The sequence below is a fragment of the Mytilus californianus genome, unplaced genomic scaffold (assembly GCF_021869535.1).
Source record: "Mytilus californianus isolate M0D057914Y unplaced genomic scaffold, xbMytCali1.0.p SCAF_23, whole genome shotgun sequence".
NCBI classification, from domain to species: Eukaryota; Metazoa; Mollusca; class Bivalvia; order Mytilida; family Mytilidae; genus Mytilus; species Mytilus californianus.
This window is the reverse complement of record NW_026262672.1, coordinates 1,164,131-1,183,435: the sequence shown is the minus strand read 5'-3', so window position 1 is coordinate 1,183,435 and position 19,305 is coordinate 1,164,131. Positions and strand designations below refer to the sequence as shown.

At 32.9% G+C, this 19,305-nt stretch overlaps 1 protein-coding gene across 2 annotated transcripts in view; it reads right to left on the bottom strand.

The window, feature by feature from the left end:
• Positions 1–3,224: 3,224 nt before the first annotated feature.
• LOC127732306 (transient receptor potential cation channel subfamily M member 2-like) overlaps positions 3,225–19,305 on the bottom strand; it is a 47,564-nt gene continuing 31,483 nt past the window's right edge. The window contains exons 19-29 of one of the 2 annotated variants that reach the window (XM_052241371.1): positions 18,239–18,287; positions 17,363–17,494; positions 15,802–16,047; positions 14,776–14,950; positions 13,203–13,371; positions 12,123–12,355; positions 10,601–10,679; positions 9,445–9,469; positions 5,424–5,492; positions 4,179–4,241; positions 3,225–3,381 (exon numbers count right to left, since the gene is read on the bottom strand). In XM_052241371.1, coding sequence (XP_052097331.1) covers positions 3,310–3,381; positions 4,179–4,241; positions 5,424–5,492; positions 9,445–9,469; positions 10,601–10,679; positions 12,123–12,355; positions 13,203–13,371; positions 14,776–14,950; positions 15,802–16,047; positions 17,363–17,494; positions 18,239–18,287 — 1,312 coding nt within the window. In that variant the 3' untranslated portion in view covers positions 3,225–3,309. Of the gene's footprint in view, positions 3,382–4,178; positions 4,242–5,423; positions 5,493–9,444; positions 9,470–10,600; positions 10,680–12,122; positions 12,356–13,202; positions 13,372–14,775; positions 14,951–15,801; positions 16,048–17,362; positions 17,495–18,238; positions 18,288–19,305 lie in introns of those variants that run through there. The other variant, XR_007996171.1, reaches the window with a different exon arrangement.

Sequence of the window (19,305 nt, the reverse complement as noted above, 5' to 3'; positions counted from 1 at the left end):
TAATGGGGACCATAAATCTAATGTAGTGGATTGTTGTTGTTCTTCTTTATAGTTCTGTTGAATAGTTTTATTTGCGTACGAAACACACCCCTTTTAAGTTCATATAAAGTGAACATGAACAAGAGTAACGCATTAACTGAGATATATTGATACGATACGATGGAGCATATGTTAGTACCTGCTGAAAAAAGGGAGGTTGACAATAGGAAAATTGAATATATTGAATATAAAATCACCTCTACTGGTACTTCATGATGGATTGCTTTATATATAAATTGGGTAAAATAATTCTACTTTTACTTTTAGATTAATAGAGCATAAATCAAAAAAGTATTTACAAAACAAAACTGAACTCCAAGGTATATTCAAAAAGGGGGAAGTCCACAGAACCTAAGAAAATCAAACGCTCGCGTATATCAACCATTGGAACGAATGAAAAACATGTCATATTCAAGAGTGTCAATTATAAGCTCATCTGGCCCAACAGGTCGGTGTGAGCTATTTCTATAACTTGGCGTCCGTCCTCGTCTTTTATACAAAAAAAATTCTCCTTTGATCACAGGAGCACCTGAGATCTCCCGGTTTTTTGGTAGGGTTCGTGTTGCTCAGTTTTTAGTTTTTAATGTTGTGTTTTGTAAACTGTTGTTTTTTCGTTTTTTTTTTTGCCATGGCATTTTTAGTTTGTTTTCGAGTTTATGAGTTTGAAAAAGCCTTTGGTATTTTGCGCCTCTTTTCTACTAACAAGTCAGCATCTATGAAACTGTTTGTTGCCTTCTTATATATGTTTTTGCCTTTGAATGACAATTCTTTTTCCATTTTTTCTTTGCTTTGGGAAAAAACTAAAGATGACAGAGAGACACTGTGAACAGCAAAAACATAATCACCGATACAAGATCAATAAATAAAAGATTTGTGTCAGGAATTATATTGTAGTCTACAATGCTGGAGTGTGGCCATTGGTACAGATGCACACAGACCTAGCTGAGCGGCACATGCTCTTCAAATTCGTACTTTATTTGGCCTTTTTAACTTTTTTTAATTCGAGCGTCACTGGTGAGTGTTTTATAGACAAAACGCGCGTCTGGCGTATACAATTTTGAATCCTGGTATCTATGATGAGTTGATTTACAGCTTCTATATTTCTTTCCATTTACCGGTTTTGGATATAAATATTTATGGAACCTCAACATTTATGTATAAAAACTAGAAGACGTGAAATACATGACCGAGACTGCAATCCAGAGATAAAAATAACCATACGATATATAAAAGGCATCAGTCTTAAACAATTGACACGTCTAAACAATATTTTAGCTCAAAATGGTTTTGAGGCGATGAAAATTGTGTTTAAATAAAACACAAAATTATCCTCATAACTTTTAAAAGCATTAACATATGAAACAAGACAACATAATACGATTTTTCTGACTAAAGACCGGTTTACGAATATGAGGCGGCGTTAAACAAGATTTTCAAAATCTTAGCCCTCCCCATTATTATTCTCGATCAATGGACAACCTATACGCACATCAAATAGTACACTTTAGAGATCAGGACATCACTGAACTCCTTAACACAGGTATAATAGAAGGAGAAAAAACGAAAAATAATCATAAATGATGTTATATTAAAGACTGATCGCATTCAGTGACCACAAGCTTAAAGTTCTTGACCTGTTGATGTGGAATTATGCCGTCCTATCAATTCTACCAAAAAGTTGTGCCAACCATGTCTTACACCTTTTTTCATAGCGAGTTCTTTAACAACTGAAAATGAACAAGTCAGAACAATCGAAACAAGTGAACACTTATTGAATACAGATATCTGTACTACTAAAGGAAGGAACCGATTTCATTGAGCCGCAACTCCTCTGAAACCATACAAAGTCGGAAATATTTGTGATATGACGTATAAATGTAGTGTTTTGTACTTCCTAAATTTGTCTTTGAAACAATCTTTTTTCCACAGAAAACGCCAATTTTTGAGAAAATATCCAAATTCGGAGACCGTTATCGATCCGTGTCTTATACGCTTTCGCGCATGCTCAGTCGACGTACTGCCCGCGAAATTTAAAAACTCTTTGTTTTTAACACCAATTGTACCGCGACTCGCGGGCATCTTCTCGTAAAACAAAAATCATAAAAGGTGCTCGTGTAGTTTAGGAAGCAAATACATATGGGAACTTTGAGATGTTCAGTAGCAGCTTTTAATTCAGTCGTTGTTGAAGTACTTCGGTAAGGTGTTTACGTTAATCGACGAAAACGTTGTTTACACAACACGCTTTCCTAAAGTTTGTTCTATAGCCTCGGCATCTTTCAGAAGAATTCTTGTATTAGGTCATATTCGAAATATTTAAAACAAAATATCTTCAAAAATTTATGTTTTTTTAAAACAAGGAAACAAAACTTTATAATCAACATTATCTCGTCTTCAGAATGATTTGCAGAAAGGGGAAAGGGAGGCGTTAATGAGTTTACAAAACACCTCTTTCAGTTAATTTTAAAAGGTGGATGGAATTTTGGGCCTTTCTTAGAAACACAACACCTCACGGTATTTGAACAAAGTGTCCGGTAACAACATTGCCACAAGGATCATGTCATAACCTATGATTATCAAACATTTCTAGAGCAGTAAAATTGGTACCGTCAATATTATTATTACCACTTGGCTGATACCTTTGCTGGTGGACTATTTGTTCCCGATAGTATCACTAGCTAAGTAGCCAGTACTCCTACCATGCTTTGTTTTAATTTGTTGTTATAAAATTTTGAAATCTTTTTAATTAAAGGATCTTTTCTCCCTCGTGGATAGCTTTGATTCCTTGTCCAGTTTTGAATTTACTTTTGTTCTATTTGTGGTTTTAACAACTCTTAAACGTTTGTATTATATTTTAGGCTGTCAAATATTTTGGCCAATAGATAGTAATAGATACATTTCTCACATCTGGTGCACAATGGGTACCGTCAATGTTGTTTCAATAACCAGGAGTGTTGTATCCAATGTCTACGTCGGCAGCAAAACATGTACAGTTAAAACTAACATTTGTTCTTTTTTAGGTGTAAAATACAATAAGTAAGGCGGTAATATAAATATTGGAGAAAAACATTTCTGAACGTTAAAATCATTTACTTAACATGATATTTTGATTAAATGAAAAACAATTCTCTATCAGCATATTTATAATTCAAATTGGTCTATCTAAAATTCTAGAAAAAAAGCAGTTCTCTCTCATTACAAATCCCTATATTGTACTCAGGATGTACTGTTACTACGATTATATCATTCAGATCGTCTACAGAAGACATTAGACTAAGATCCATTCATATCATTTCTAGAACCGTGTTTTAAACTTTCTTCCATACTTTGCAATTTGTCCATCATCTGAAAAAGTAAAAGAACAAAGATGTCGACGTAACAAGTGTTTTGATCGAATTTGAAATCAATTAGAATGTCTATTGAGAAGTTATGAAAGTGTTTCCTTATTGGACAGATATGTGCTTTAAGTTGCAGCTAATTTATCAACTGTTAAAATACAATGAAATAACACAGTCACGAGTCTGCAAATAATTAAACAGATACGTATGAAAAAGTTTTGATTTTAGTCAACCTTAGTTCGTACAGGATAAAAACAAAATTGTATATGTTATTATGAAGTAATAGATGGTTACCTTTTTCAAGGTTTTTTTTGTCTAATATCAAATCGAAATACAATATGCTGAATGGAAAATATATTATATCAATAAAAAGTAAAAGAAAGCAAGACTCGGGTTAATATTTACGGTCATCCGAATAATTCACCAGATCCTAAATTAAAACCTTCACTAAAGTGGGACGTTCATTTGGCTGTGCGATATGTATAAATACACAGGGCCATTTTCAAATAACTCTTTCAACAACTCTCTGTGGGGTTTTTAGGTGAATTCCTCTATCCAAAATATTCTCTTGCATTTTTCTTCGTTTGCGTCCTTGATCTCAGCGGTCATACTGTGCAGCACAAACAACAACAATCCTTTTGTTTTAACGGTTAATTTAATCCTGTCTTTTTTTTCATTGAACGTTAAAGTAAACAAGAGTGAAAACCATTATCTTATGAATGAGCATGATGCCAATTGCATTTGAAGTCAAATGTCAAAAATATCAGAAACAAAAAATTTAATTAAATTATTTAAACTACAAACCATTTTCTTTGTATCCTTTAATTCTGTTAAGCTACCTTCCAGATTTTTAAGTCTGTTGATTATCTGCAAAATGATAATAGATAATCAAACATATTCCGAGTAAATGTAGTCTTCTTTATTGTAATAACATATTCCGAGTAAATGTAGTCTTCTGTTTTGTAATAACATATTCCGAGTAAATGTAGTCTTCTTTATTGTAGTAACATATTCCGAGTAAATGTAGTCTTCTTTATTGTAATAACATATTCCGAGTAAATTTAGTCTTCTTTATTGTAATAACATATTCCGAGTAAATGTAGTCTTCTTTATTGTAGTAACATATTCCGAGTAAATGTAGTCTTCTTTATTGTAATAACATATTCCGAGTAAATGTAGTCTTCTTTATTGTAATAACATATTCCGAGTAAATGTAGTCTTCTCTATTGTAATAACATTTAGATTAAGATTTTACAGTGACAAACTCATATGTATACATTATATTTGTACAAAAATACAATTAAAAAATAAACAAATAATATTTTTTTTTTTTTTTTTTTATTAATAAACGAATAAATATATGCATAATAGTTAACATAAAAAAGGCACATAACTACGCTGAAAAGTGATAACAAAACCTATACTGTTGACACGAGAACTTTGCACAAATGTTTATAGCAACAATGTGAAGACTGAAATTTACACAGTAATGTTTTGCACATAGATTTGTGTATAACATGCACACAGATTTGTGTATAGCATGCACACAGATTTATGTATAACATGCACACAGATTTGTGTAATGTCAATATTAATTTTTATACCGCTAAAACTTCAACAATTTTGATAATATGAGGATTTTTTTACTGGAAAATCGTTTACACATAACATAATTGTAGGAAACAAGGATATGCACTTGCACAAACAACATGACGGATGCAAAAAAGTAAAAAAAAAACAAAAAATACCGAACTTCAAGGCAAGTTCAAAAAGGCAAAGTCCAAAAATCAAAAACAAATGCTATCAATCAACGGAACAAGTGCAAAACAACAGCCATATCTCTGATTTGGTACAGGCAACATATGGAACAGGAACTGCTTACCTTGCCGTAGCACCTAAACTTACCCCCAGACTTTTTGTGGGGTTCGTGTTGCTCAATCTTTAGTTTGCTATGTAGTGTTTTGTGGAGTCGTCTGTTTTTTTGTTTTGCTTGGTGTTATTAGTTTATCTTCTGCCTTTTTTTTTTAAAGAATATGTTTGTTTACATACCTCTTGAGTTATCCTGTTATTACTCTCGTTTTGTATTTCTTGCTTTGTGCTATTAGAGTCAGGTTCTCTCTGAAGCATTTATAAAAACATGATTTTATAGAAATAATGTTGACTGATTCTAATATATTTTTCTTGGTAGTGGCAGATACATGAATGCACAATTGTTTAAATTAAACACATTTAATGGTATTGATAAATGCATGATCCTTTATTGTAATTAATAGGAGACCGTAAAACCTGAAAACAACACTTTATAAATTTCATGCGTCCGAAGCGCTTTTCATGATTTTTGTTCGCCAGGAACGCTCAATGACGACTATTTAAAAATTAAGGATGCATAAAAACCGAACTAGTTGAAGAGCTGTATGACCCCCCCCCCCAAAAAAAAAACAAACAAAAACAACCTAAAATTAATAGCTAAATTGATCTAATTCAGCTTTGTCGGAGGGAATTGAAACCTTAGTTTCTAAATAATTTATAAATTTATAAACGGGCAATTTTTCAAAAGTTTGTTAAAAATCATTTCAGTACCGAAATACTGACTACTGAGCTGATTATACCCTCGGGGATAAATAGAATACTAGCAGCGGTATCGATCCAGTGCTGTTAAAAATGAAAACAACACTTTATAATTTTCATGCGTTCGAAGAGCTTTTCTGGATAAACCTTCATCAGGAATTTCCGATGTCGAATATTTGAAAGCCAACAATGTTTAAGAACCGATACAATTGGAGAGCTACATGTTCATGATACAATTTACATTTAAAACTCCTCAAATCTATACGTTTCACATATAGCTGTTTTAACATAGAATGAAAACCAAAACATGTTAAATTACCTTGATAAATTTCCGTATGCTACACTAATTTGGAATTGGGTAACACCCCTACGATAACTACACAAATTATCTCAGTTTTTGTTCATTGCTTAAAACCCATATGACTACTACACCGATTATCTCAGTTTTTGTTCATTGCTTAACCACACACCGATTATCTCAGTTTTTTCATTGCTTAACGACACACCAATTACTACACCGATTATCTCAGTTTTTGTTCACTGCTTAACGACACACCGATTATCTCAGTTTTTGTTCATTGCTTAACGACACACCGATTACTGCACCAATTATCTCAGTTTTTATGTATGGCTAAAAGGCACACCGATTACTACATCGATTATCTCAGTTTTTGTTCATTGTTTAACGACACACGGATTACAACCCGAATATCCAAGTTTTTATTTATGGCTTAACGACACACTGATAACTATATCGATTATGTAAAGTTTTTGTTCAATGCTTAACACCCCACCGATTACTACGCCGATTATGTCAGTTATTGTTCATTGCTTAACGACACCCAAATTACTACACCGATTATCTCAATTTTTGTTCGTTGCTTAACGACACACCGATTACTAAACCGATTATCTCAGTTTTATTTATGGCCTAACGACACACCGATTACTACATCGATATTTACAGATTTGTTTATTGTTTAACGACACGCGGATTACCACACCGAATATCCCAGTTTTTATTTAAGGCTTAAGAACACACCGATAACAACATCGATTATGTCAGTTTATTGTTCAATGCTTAACACCCCACCGATTACTACACCGATTATGTCAGTTGTTCATTGTTTAACGACACCCCAATTACTACACCGATTGTCTCAGTTTTTGTTCATTGCTTAACGATGCACCGATCACTACACCGATTATCTCAGTTTTTGTTTATTGCTTATTGACACACTGATTACTATTACGATTATGTCAGTTTTTTTTCATGGCTTAACGACACACCGATTACTACATCGATTATCTCAGTTTTTGTTCATTGTTTAACGACACACGGATTACTATACCGAATGTTCCAGTGTTTATTTATGGCTTAACGACACACCGTTAACTATATCGATTATGTCAGTTTTTTGTTCAATGCTTGACACCCCATCGATTACTACACCGATTATATCAGTTGTTGTTCATTGCTTAACGACACCCCAATTACTACAACGATTATCTCAATTTTTGTTCGTTGCTTAACGACACACCGATTATCTAAGTTTTAATTCGTTGCTTAACGACACACCGATTACTACACCGATTATCTCAGTTTTATTTATGGCTTAACGACACACCGATTACTACATCGATTATCTCAGATTTGTTCATTCTTTAACAACACACGGATTAGTACACCGAAAATCCCAGTTTTTATTTATGGCTAAAGGACACACCGATAACTTCATCGATTATATCAGTTTTTTGTTCAACGCTTAACACAACACACCGATTACTTCACCGATTATGTCAGTTGTTGTTCATTGTTTAACGACACCCCAATTACTACACAGATTGTTTCAGTTTTTGTTCATTGCATAACGACCCACCGAATATCTCAGTTTTTGTTCATTGCTTAACGACAAGCGGATTACTACACCGAATATTCCAGTTATTATTTTGGCTTAAGGACACACCGATAACTACATCGATTTTGTCAGTATTTTGTTCAAAGCTTAACACCCCACCGATGACTTCACCGATTATGTCAGTTGTTGTTCATTGTTTAACGACACCCTAATTACTACACCGATTGTCTCAGTTTTTGTTCATTGCTGAACAATGCACCAATTACTACACCGATTATCTCAGTTTTTGTTTATTGCTTATTGACACACTGATTACTACACCGATTATGTCAGTTGTTGTTCATTGCTTAACGACACCCCAGTTACTACACCGATTATCTCAGGTTTGTTCATAGCTTAACGATGCACGAATTTCTACATCGGTTTTCTCAGTTTTGATTATTGCTTATTGACACACTGATTACTACACCGATTATCTCAGTTGTTGTTCATTGCTTAACGACACACTGATTACTACACCGATTATCTCCATTTTTGGTCATTGCTTAACACCCCACCGATTACTACACCGATTATCTCAGTTTTTATTTATGGCTTAACAACATACCTATTACTGCATCGATTATCTCAGTTTTTATTCATTGCTTAACGACACAGCGATTGTCTCAGTTTTTGTTCATTGCCTCACGACACACTGATTACTACATCGATTATCTCAGTTTTTATTCACTTCTTAACACAACATCCGATTACATCAGTTTTTGTTCATTGTTTAACACAATACCCGTTTACCCCCGTTTTTGATCATTGCTTAACGCAATATCTAATTATCTCAGTTTTTGTTAATTGCTTAACACAATTGTTTCTTTCACATCAATTTATGAAATTTATCAACGGTAAACTACTGTTGCATTAACTCCACGATACATTGAAACATTCTCTATTCTCGTAACACAATTTGCCAATAACAAATTTTATGAATAAAGTCGAGCAATCGATTGAACCGTCTTGACAGCCCGACTTTCTGTACTTGAAACTTTTAACGGCGGCTTCGATGGCGAAAACACAAAGACTCACGTTGGATAGATCAAAACAAACTGAAATATTCCATATTCAGAAAAAAAATATCATAGCTTATTGACAATTTTTTTATTTGTAGAAAATGAAACAACATGTTATAAATGTCATGCGTCCGAAGCGCTTTTCTAGATTTACCTTCATCATGAACGCTCAAAGAGGAATATTTGAAAGCCAAGGATGTACAAGAACCGAAACAGCTGAAGAGCTATATAACATAAAAGGAGCTTAAAAATAGCGACATCTATCTCAGGTCAGCTTTGCATGAGGGAGCTGAAACCTTGGTTTCTCTATCATTTCAAAAATTTATAAACGAACAATTTAAAAAAGGTTTTTAATAAATAAATATTAAACAATATGATTGAATTTTCAGTCATCTTTTGGTTGTATGAACATACTAACAGTGCCAACGTTGCCCAAAACACAATACTTTCTGTATAAAAAATCTATGTATAACGAATTGATTTATATGACATGTATGATTTAATCATATATTTACATCTAAATCAACCACTCGTATTCGACAATCAAAATTATTCACTGTTAAAACAAAAGAAAAGGTTTACCGTAACTGTGTTAACATCTATTTTCCTGCAAAAAAAAAGTTAATCGTCATCCGTAATAAAAAAAAAATGCACATTATAGCAAATGTTTTTTCTTCATTTCAAATAAATTCTTGACAGCTGATCTGTCACATAAAGATCATCTTAAATCATCAAACCAATTATTACATGATTTCAGAAAACGAACGACTCGAGTAGGAACAACTAATTTGAAATATACGTGGTGACCTTAACAATGTTAGATCTGATAGATCTGAAATATTCTCTCCTCAGTGGAGACATGGTCAACACTTTGGCCATAACCCTACGCCACTCGGACAACTAGACTTTATCTGTATTTATGGAAAATATGAAGAAGGAAATTTAAGATCATTGTCTTTATACCTTGAAAACATACACATTATATATGCAAACCAAAACCCCAAATCCTAATGTTTTCTCTTTTTTTCCGATCCTTCAATTGCACACATTATAACTTGATGTTTAGAGTTTAAGGATGTTGTCATTTCAGGTTAAGGAATTTTTGTCAGATGTTGGACTCCTTGTGTTTTCCCTACGATACAAGGTAAAATATTTTGCCCCATATCACCCTTTTTTCTTTTCCTAGAAGACTTTAATAGCTCATAAAAGGTCATTACTAAAATTTAAGCAGATTCTAGATTTCTTTTCTTACGATTTGAGATCTAAATAATGTCAATGCTAAATATAAGGCTAAAGTCCGAGTCAAACTTATCCCGCCATTTTCTAAAAATCAAATATCTCAAAAAGGAGTGCCATAACCTATCATTATTTTGAGATTATTTTGTTTCTTTACCAATGCTTTTCTGAATTATAATATGAATTTTAAATTCCAGATTTTTTAAGATTTCACCTGAAAACATCTTTATATGTGACACCGTCCTTACTTCTTTGTAATATTGGCCACTTGACGACGAAAACACATAGCTACAACAGTTTAAACATTAATCAAGCTCTAGTAAAACTAATTTTTTCTTCACATAGACAACATGGACAACATGTATCTTAAAGAAAAATACAACTTTTGGAAAGATTAGATTTCAAATAAAGAAAAAGAAGAACACACTGTCTCTATAAATCATTACATACCATTCAAATATAAACTACAAATAGACAATAATGCATTGAATAGTATATTTACCCTTGGTCATTTTGAGCCTTTGTCTCCTCTGCTTCTGTCGATTTAAGTTGCAAATCATAATTAGAATCAAAGAGAAAAACTGAAAGTAAAGCATCAAATACTTTTACGATAACTATCAATAGTTAATTTAATTTTTTTTTTAAATATTTTTTATTTAAGACTTCATGTTATACAGGGACACTGGTTTAACGTCTTTTTAAACAACGAATGAATATTCTGTAATTGGTACTTCACTTAAATACACGAAAAAAGTGAACAACACCTATTTTTATCAAAATAGATTATTTTGAGAAGTGTCAACACTAGATAACTAAAATCATAATATAGATATAAAAAGATGTGGTATGAGTGCCAATGATACAACTCTCCATCCAAGAAGTCACAATTTGCAAAAGTAAACCATTACAGGTCATAAGTACTTTTACATTAAAATTCCTTCTTAAGGATATCACCAAAACAAGATTACGAAGCATCTTCAATTTTCCAATTTGACACAGATAGACGACTTCAAAGTAAATAGCAGACTTGGTCAAATTACTATTTCTCTGCAGCAACATACCCCCTTGTCATGGCGTTAACATATTTTAAACAATGCTTTACGCCGGTGCATCGTTACACTATACAAACTTCATGATTAAAAAAATGCTTCAACACAGTTACCTCCCCCCCAAGGGTGACTGGCGAATAGAAATATGGTCACCATTGTTCTTCCTTCGACCCGAGTAAAACTATCGCAAATGTGGGACGTCCGATCTGCTTTGAGGGATGAACAAGTTCGCAGCCACGTTCGGTCAAAATTGGGACGTTAAATTCGATACTTCATGTAAAGAGAGTGCTACGTTCTTTGTACGTTAGGAACCCTTGCAATAATTCTTTGAGGGGTCTGAGGTGGCCTGTTGCAAGGCTAAATTTCTGTTACTATCCAATGTACCCTCATTTTCCCGTGCCAGTACAGATTTTCACCGACCTTCATCCCGGACCGTCTCTATTACAGGAATTACCTATTATATTTATTGTTAATTTGTTCTCGTCCTGAATATGCATGAGATATTTGCCACTGGACGTTAAGCAACTAACAATCAATCAATCAATCAACACAATTAAGTGGAAAACGACTGATATCAACATACATAGGGTTAACGGTTTAGAAATTGTTGACCGATACGCTATGCTGTGTACAAACTCACTAACGACATGTTTTTGCTCTTTTGGATAACAGAATAGTCGTGCGATATGTGAAATTACAGTAAAGGCTCAATTGTGACATTTAGAGTAAGTGTGGATACGCATTGCGGTTGTTGGTTAACTAACAGACGCTTACCCTTTCGAAGCAACCTTTTGGAGTTCATTTGATTCCCCCAGTTTTTAATTATTTACCTTGATTGATTCTTCGCATTTTTATTTGCACTTGAGGTTATAACTGTTAAAGTTTAACTGTACATCTTTCTTTTAAATGTCTGCAAATTTGCTAAATCTAAACAAACAGTACGAAAATCTTCTATTTTTGAAATGTACACCATACCTCTGACAAATTGTGGGTGATGATTAAGCTCTTTAGTACGATCATTTCCGTCAGAATTCTGCTGTCGTAGATTTGCGCAGAAAAGCCACACAATTGCAACTACTGTTCCCGGTAAGGTAAGTAACTGAAGGTGTATTGGAAATATTGTTTGGATACTATATTCCTCAAGAAATGATGTCTGTAGCTCAGACCAATAAATCATCGATTTTGTATGGACGTCCTCAAAAATGTTACTGAAATTCAATTGAGCAAGTGTGTCAAAATTCGTTTCACAAACAATATATGTGTTTATCTTTGGAAAATATGTCTGTTTGGGTTGCTCACCAACATTGTGTCAATATAACGGACATATAAGCAACTGTCATACAAGTAGGAGGTTTATTTTGTTATAAAACCAGATAAAACCACCATTTTCGGAAAATGCGTGTTCCAAGTCAGGAATATGAAAGTTGTTTTCCACTCGTCCATTTGGTTGCAAACGTTTGATTCTGTCAGTATTTATGGACTTCCACTTTTTGAATATACCATGGAGTTCAGTATTTTTGTCATACTTTTTTCAAATGCAATGTTGAAAAGTATTAAAAACCAAAAATTCCGATAAGTTGTGCGATACGGATAATACGATCTATTCCTGGGATAGACAAATATTAGTGTTCCAAATAATTTAACATTTAAAACAGTAAATTTACAAAAAATTCAGTTATCTTTCATACATGTATCAATAACAAAGTGCTGACTACAGGATTTGTAAATAAAGGCAACAGTAGTATACCACTGTTCAAAAGTCATAAATCGATTGAGAGAAAACAGATCCGGGTTACAAACTAAAACCGAGGGAAACCCTTGTTGACGAAATGTGTTAATCCGTTGTCACAGATAACATTTGTTTAACGAAGCAGACAGGAGTACAAACAAAATAACTACATTTGTAAGTGTTTTTTCCATTGGCAATGTCATTTTGATTTCGACTTCTGAGTTTGAATTTTCCTCTGGTATTTTTAGCCTCTCTTTTGTATAGATCTGAGCACATTCAATATCATGTTTTTTTGCATTGTTCAGCGTATACCATTTACTTTATACCTGTACATAGCTATCAAAAGATTCAGCATTATGACCACTGCTATCAATGCGTAAAGGGCTTTTAAGTAAGGTGTAACGTATAAACCAAGTTTCGTTGGACATCGCGATAAAACTCCACTCACATCACTTTCATATATTGTCTTGTTGAAGGTGCAGTTCGGTTCAGTCACTAAGATTGAATGAGACACAAAATTAGAAACAGAGAAGCAATAATAAACTAATTTTACCAAACAATTTTGTACTTTTCACTTGAGAAAGAGTTGTTCTTATTATTATAATTTACAAATCTAATAATTTATGCTCTTATGAACCCTCTCTTTCAAAACATATCAAGTTTAATTTACAATTTGGTGTCTCAATTTTATTGCGGGAAAAGAAAGTATATCTTATTTATGAAGATAGATAGTATAATAATCTAAACCATGTCACAATTGTTATAAAAAAACCGATTAGCATAGTTTCACAAAATAGAAAACAGATAAAAATAAAGTGTATGAATCATGTATATTTATATAATAACAAAATCAATTCTACAAAAATGATTTTAAGACTGTCACAGTAAAATGTGTTCGTAAATAAACAGGTTTTACGTAAGATGAACTACCAAAAACATCTTGCAAATTTTATTTCACATCTGCTCTCAAAATGTTTACTTGCGTTAACCCAAATATATATACACAGATATAAAATCTTTATGCATTTATTAGATCAAAGTTGATTAAAGCCGCGCTAGATTTCTTGACGGTGTATCTATTAAGTTATGTAAATTAAAGTTTGATCTATCTAGTCTTTTTCATTGAAACAAAGGCAAACAGCAAGAGCACACGCTTTTTAAATGCTGCAAATAATAAACCAGTAGGAGTACCGTATTCGGAAAGTAAAAGATTTATATATTTTAAAAGATGCTAAATTGATATTTAAACTCATGAGTCGAAAACGAACTGAAAAGCAGATAAACAGTTAACTTGAAATTAATGTGAATCTTAATTCACATGAAATTAACGTAAATTTTTTCATGTGAGTTACACGTATAATCTCGTTTGAGTTGAATTTCACATGAGTATTTTCACGTGAATGTCACGTGAACTTTACACAATAAATTAGCATTTTAGTTAAATTTAAAATTAGAATACAGTAAAAAAGTAAAATAGCAAAAATGCCGAACTCCAAGGAAAATTCAAAACGGAAAGTGTGTTTATCAAAAGGCAAAATCACAAGCTCAAACAGATCAAACGAAAGTTTACATGCACCTTGTTCTTGCTAACAAAACGATCCTTAATACCAAAACCTTCCTGACTCAAAAATATATATGACGGTACCTTTAATATTTAGGAAAGTGATAATAGTTGCATCATTCTATACGAAATCGAAATTATAAACCATTTTATTAAAGTAATAAGCAGTAGCGTAACAAAATAGGTACACATATCAATTTGAAAAATTAGATAATGATAGATGTTATATCTTCCCTAGTTCCGGTTGTAATTCCTCATTGCATGGAATTGTCTTGCATATCATTTCTCATTTTGACAAAATAGTACTTAAGGTAATGAAATATTTATTTGACTCTTACATGTATCAGCTTCTAAGTTCACTTCTCCAAATAATATCCAATATCCATTCGATAAAATTTTTTCGATCTCTGTCCAGCTAGCCTCAGAATTCGGATATAGAAGCGCATAAAAAGACACGCTGTACCAAAACATTATGACAAACATAATTGTCATGAATGCAATAGTATGGTTAATCTGAAATTAGAATATACCAAACATGACCCGTACATAAATAAAAAAAACCCAATAATATCACTAAGTAGGAAAACTTGTTCTTCTCTGATTTGAAAAGCAAATTCAGATTTTCATGTTGTAAATTTTAGCCTCGTCAGCTCGAAAAGTATCACTTTTATTGTGATAATGATGTTGATCATTTGATTTGAATATTTTTATTTACTACAATAGTTTTGGTAAAGCGTTCAGTAGAAAAATGCTAACACACATTGAAGAAATGGAGTAAAAAGTTAGGTTAACAACTTAGTGTCTTGATACCTTGCAATAGCAAGTAAGTGGATGAGAGGCAACAGTTCCGACTGTCCGTAATATTGAAATATTGAGATTATATTAAACCTTACGATTCGAACATAACAAGAAACTTATTATTTCCATAACCTCAAAGGGTGACTCGGGAATAGAAATATGGTCACTACGGGTCTTCTTTAGACCAGCAGTAAAACCCTTACCGAAGTGGGGCGTCCGTTTAGATAAGCGGGATGTACAAGTACGCAGCCACATCCGGTCAGAATGGGGATGTTAAATCCGATGTCTCTTGTAGAGAGAATGTCACGCTCTCTGCACGTTTAGAACCCTTGCAACAACACTTTGAGGGGTCCGTAGTTGGCCTGTTGCAAGACTTGAATTGTTTTATACTAGTCATTTTGGGGTCCTTTATAGCTTGCTGTTCGATGTGAGCCAAGGCTCCGTTTAGAAGACCGTACTTTTACCTATTATTCAATATTGTTAACTTTTTACAAATTGTGACTTGGATGGAGAGTTGTCTCATGTGCACTCATACCACATCTTCGGATTTATATAGTCTTACATACCATCATTCGAATTATGATTAACTTTGGTCCGAGAAACTCATTTATGTAGTACAAACTGAGTAATCTTATGCAAATAAGCATAAATATTGCAACTAATAAACATTTTGACGTAGTTCGGAAAAAAGATCCTTCAACAGCTCTCAGTAGCATTCCAGACGTATATCCTATAATCAAAATGCAATCTGCTATGTTCCACCAATCACGAAAATATGGTTTGATTCTTTTTCTTATTAAAGCAACAATAACCTAAAACAAAATAGACATGTATGTTGAACGGAACCAATTTAAGCTTATATATTACACACCTTCTATAAACTATTACACACCTCCTATAATATATTACACACCGTCTATAAACTATTACACACCTCCTATAAACATTACACACCTTCTATAAACTACTACTCACCTTCTTCAAACTTTTACTCATATTCTATAAACTATAACACTACTATTATTCCCATAAGGTATCATTCATAAATAGCACACTTATAATTACAGCCAGTCATTAGTGATATTGTCCATTACACTTCTACAAAACTGAGAGTGACTTGATAAAAGAAACGCGAAAGATACCAAAAGGGACATTCAAACTCCTAAGTCGAAAATAAACTGACAACGCCATGGCTAAAAAAGAAAAAGACAAACAGACAAACAATAGGACACAAAACACAACATAGAAAACTAAAGACTGAGCAACACGAACCCCACCAAAAACGGTTGGTGATCTCAATTGCTCCGGAAGGGTAAGTAGATCTTGCTCCACATGTGGCACCCGTCGTTATAATCTAGACACCATGTATCAGGAGCTTACTTGTAAACAACAACACGCTTTTCAGAAAATCATACAGGGGAAGGCAAAGTAAAAAATAACCAAAATATACAAATGTATATAAACTCCATATTAAGTTCTTTTGAAACCTTTTAACATGAGCATAGAATGTTCATAATGGTAGATTGAAGTCATCTCCTTTGTCGCAGTTTTCAATTGACCCTGTCCGTCAAATATTAAGCGTAAGATAAAACTTTCATGAAACCTGTTTTGCTTCTCTGCAAAAGAATTATTTTATATTTGGTCTGCAGCTTGATAATGTTGAGTTGTAGCATGTGAGATATTTTTACATCTGCCGTACAGCAAATTCTTGTCTGCCGATAGTTCGATTTTACCACACTCGTTTAACAATGAAATATTTCGTTAAAATGACTGTTCGTCTATGAGAGGGCATGATCAGTTATGATTCAGTATGCATGTTACCTTATTTATTTGCGTACAGCGATGCAAGTCCAGACACGGTTTTGTCTTAATTTAAAGAGTTATATATATATAATGTATAGCATTTTGTCATTCATTTCTACTCTGCCATCAGTGATACAATATTTCTATTAGTTTGTAATAAGGAATGCGTCTAAAGGGCGGAGAGGTTCAACAATTGATATTATGATTATTAAGTATAAGTACAATTATCATAAATATGAATAAGATTTAACTGTTTAATCAAGGAAACAGTTGAGAAAAAGCATGAGATTTTGGACATATTTTGCTGTCGACATAAGAGGTCACCTGTTTTGTTTCATTTACAAAGAAACTAGCCATCCACGCTATTATAATAAAGTCAATATAGGTGATTCCATCTTCTCTGTAGTCAAACAGCAACATGTATGCATATGCAAGAAGGAGAAAAGTGAATTCCAGCTGTAACATTAATAAACAAAACAAATGTTATTACAAAAATATATTGCCATAGCGTCATTATTTAGAAAATATTGGTTAGACACTCTTAGCTTTGCAATGTTTTGTAGACTAGATTGAAATTACAACTGTTGATATTATGCTGACGTGATTTTTTTTGGGGGTTAATGTGTTATTCGTTGACGGACTTTAGTAGCGTACCATGCAGAAACATAGAAACTTTTTGATGCTGTATGAATACGACATATTTATGTAACTTTTAATACGTTGATTGTTGATAAAACGAAATTGACTGGTTTGAAACGTGAAAAGAAATTTTAAACAAGTCAAGTGTGTATCGATTAACCAGTTGAATACTTAAACAAAACATTGAGTAATCTTGTTACAAAAGACAAGACACAATGAACACAATTAAGTGAATGCATTTCTTAGAAACAAAAAGATTTACAAGTATGATGTACTAATGATAAATAGAAAATTTCTGAATAATAGCCAGCGATAAATCTTACGAGGCGATGGATCATATAAATATGATACAGTACTCTACAAAATATAATAAGCAAGTCTATAAGGGTACAACATCACCAAAAAAATAGTAAAATCATGAATAATGATATGATGTGGTATGATTGCCAATGAGACAACTATCCACCAAAGTTCAAGTGAAGTGGATGTTAGCAATTATAGGCAACTGTAATGTTTACATTGTTTAGGTTTGCAAATTGTGTAAAATATGAACTTTCATACCGAATGTATAAATATTTTCATGAATGGCAGCTTGTACTTTTTGTAAAACCTGAAATAAATTGAAAAGTTAACGATTATTTTAGAATGGTTACCGGAATAAAAAATAGTCACTCTCATGATACCTGTATAGCTAGTTACTATGCATGTCATTAGGAAAGAACAAACCCGAACCCTTGAATCCCAAGGATGTGAAAACTTCAATATCCGAGGATCTGTAAGATAAGGCTCTCAAATCAACCAAAGGTCAATGTTAGGGTTTATCAGCAAAAACATAGTCCGATTTATATATGCTAAACTTCTCCTACAGTGCACACAAAATTACAATTTTCGTTGAAATATCGATCGACAAAATTTAACACTTATATATTGTCGATCAAAATGTCCAGCATTTTTATGATATAATCTTTGGTCTTGGCATGCGTGTGATTATAAGTAAGTTAGATTTATCATGACCGAAACCAAGGTATTTATATTTAACATTCCCATTTTTGCATGATGTGATGGAAGAATTTTGGAGTGAATCTGCATAGCGAAATGAAGGTCTCGACACAAAAATATTGCTTTTGGGTTCCTGGGTTGGACTCTTATATATTCTATGTGATAGGTTGGTCGCTGTTTTTTCAACAACTAGTTGAATACATATAACGCAAATTAAGGATTTGACACATTAAGCATTAGCAATAAATTCTGCTTAGTAGGACGAGGCGATGAATTTACAGATTAACACCTGCCACAGACAACAATGGATAGGGACAACTATTAAGAGTTATTTAAATGGGTTTTTAACGTGCATAGATCATAGCACTCTCCCAAGTGGCATCGGATATCACGCGCGAAAGCTGAGTATGACAAGGATATAATAAGATACGTAAAGAGTAACATGAACGATAGTAATTATCTTATTGGAAAGCAAAAACGATTTCAAGTCAGGTGTGATTAGGGTTGATAGAACTCATTAAACGTTTTGATATAGTTCAATGAAATACATATTTTAACAAATACATAATTATAGATTATTGATGATTTTTCGAAAGGGCGACAGCCCTGAGATGAGATGTGGCTGATAA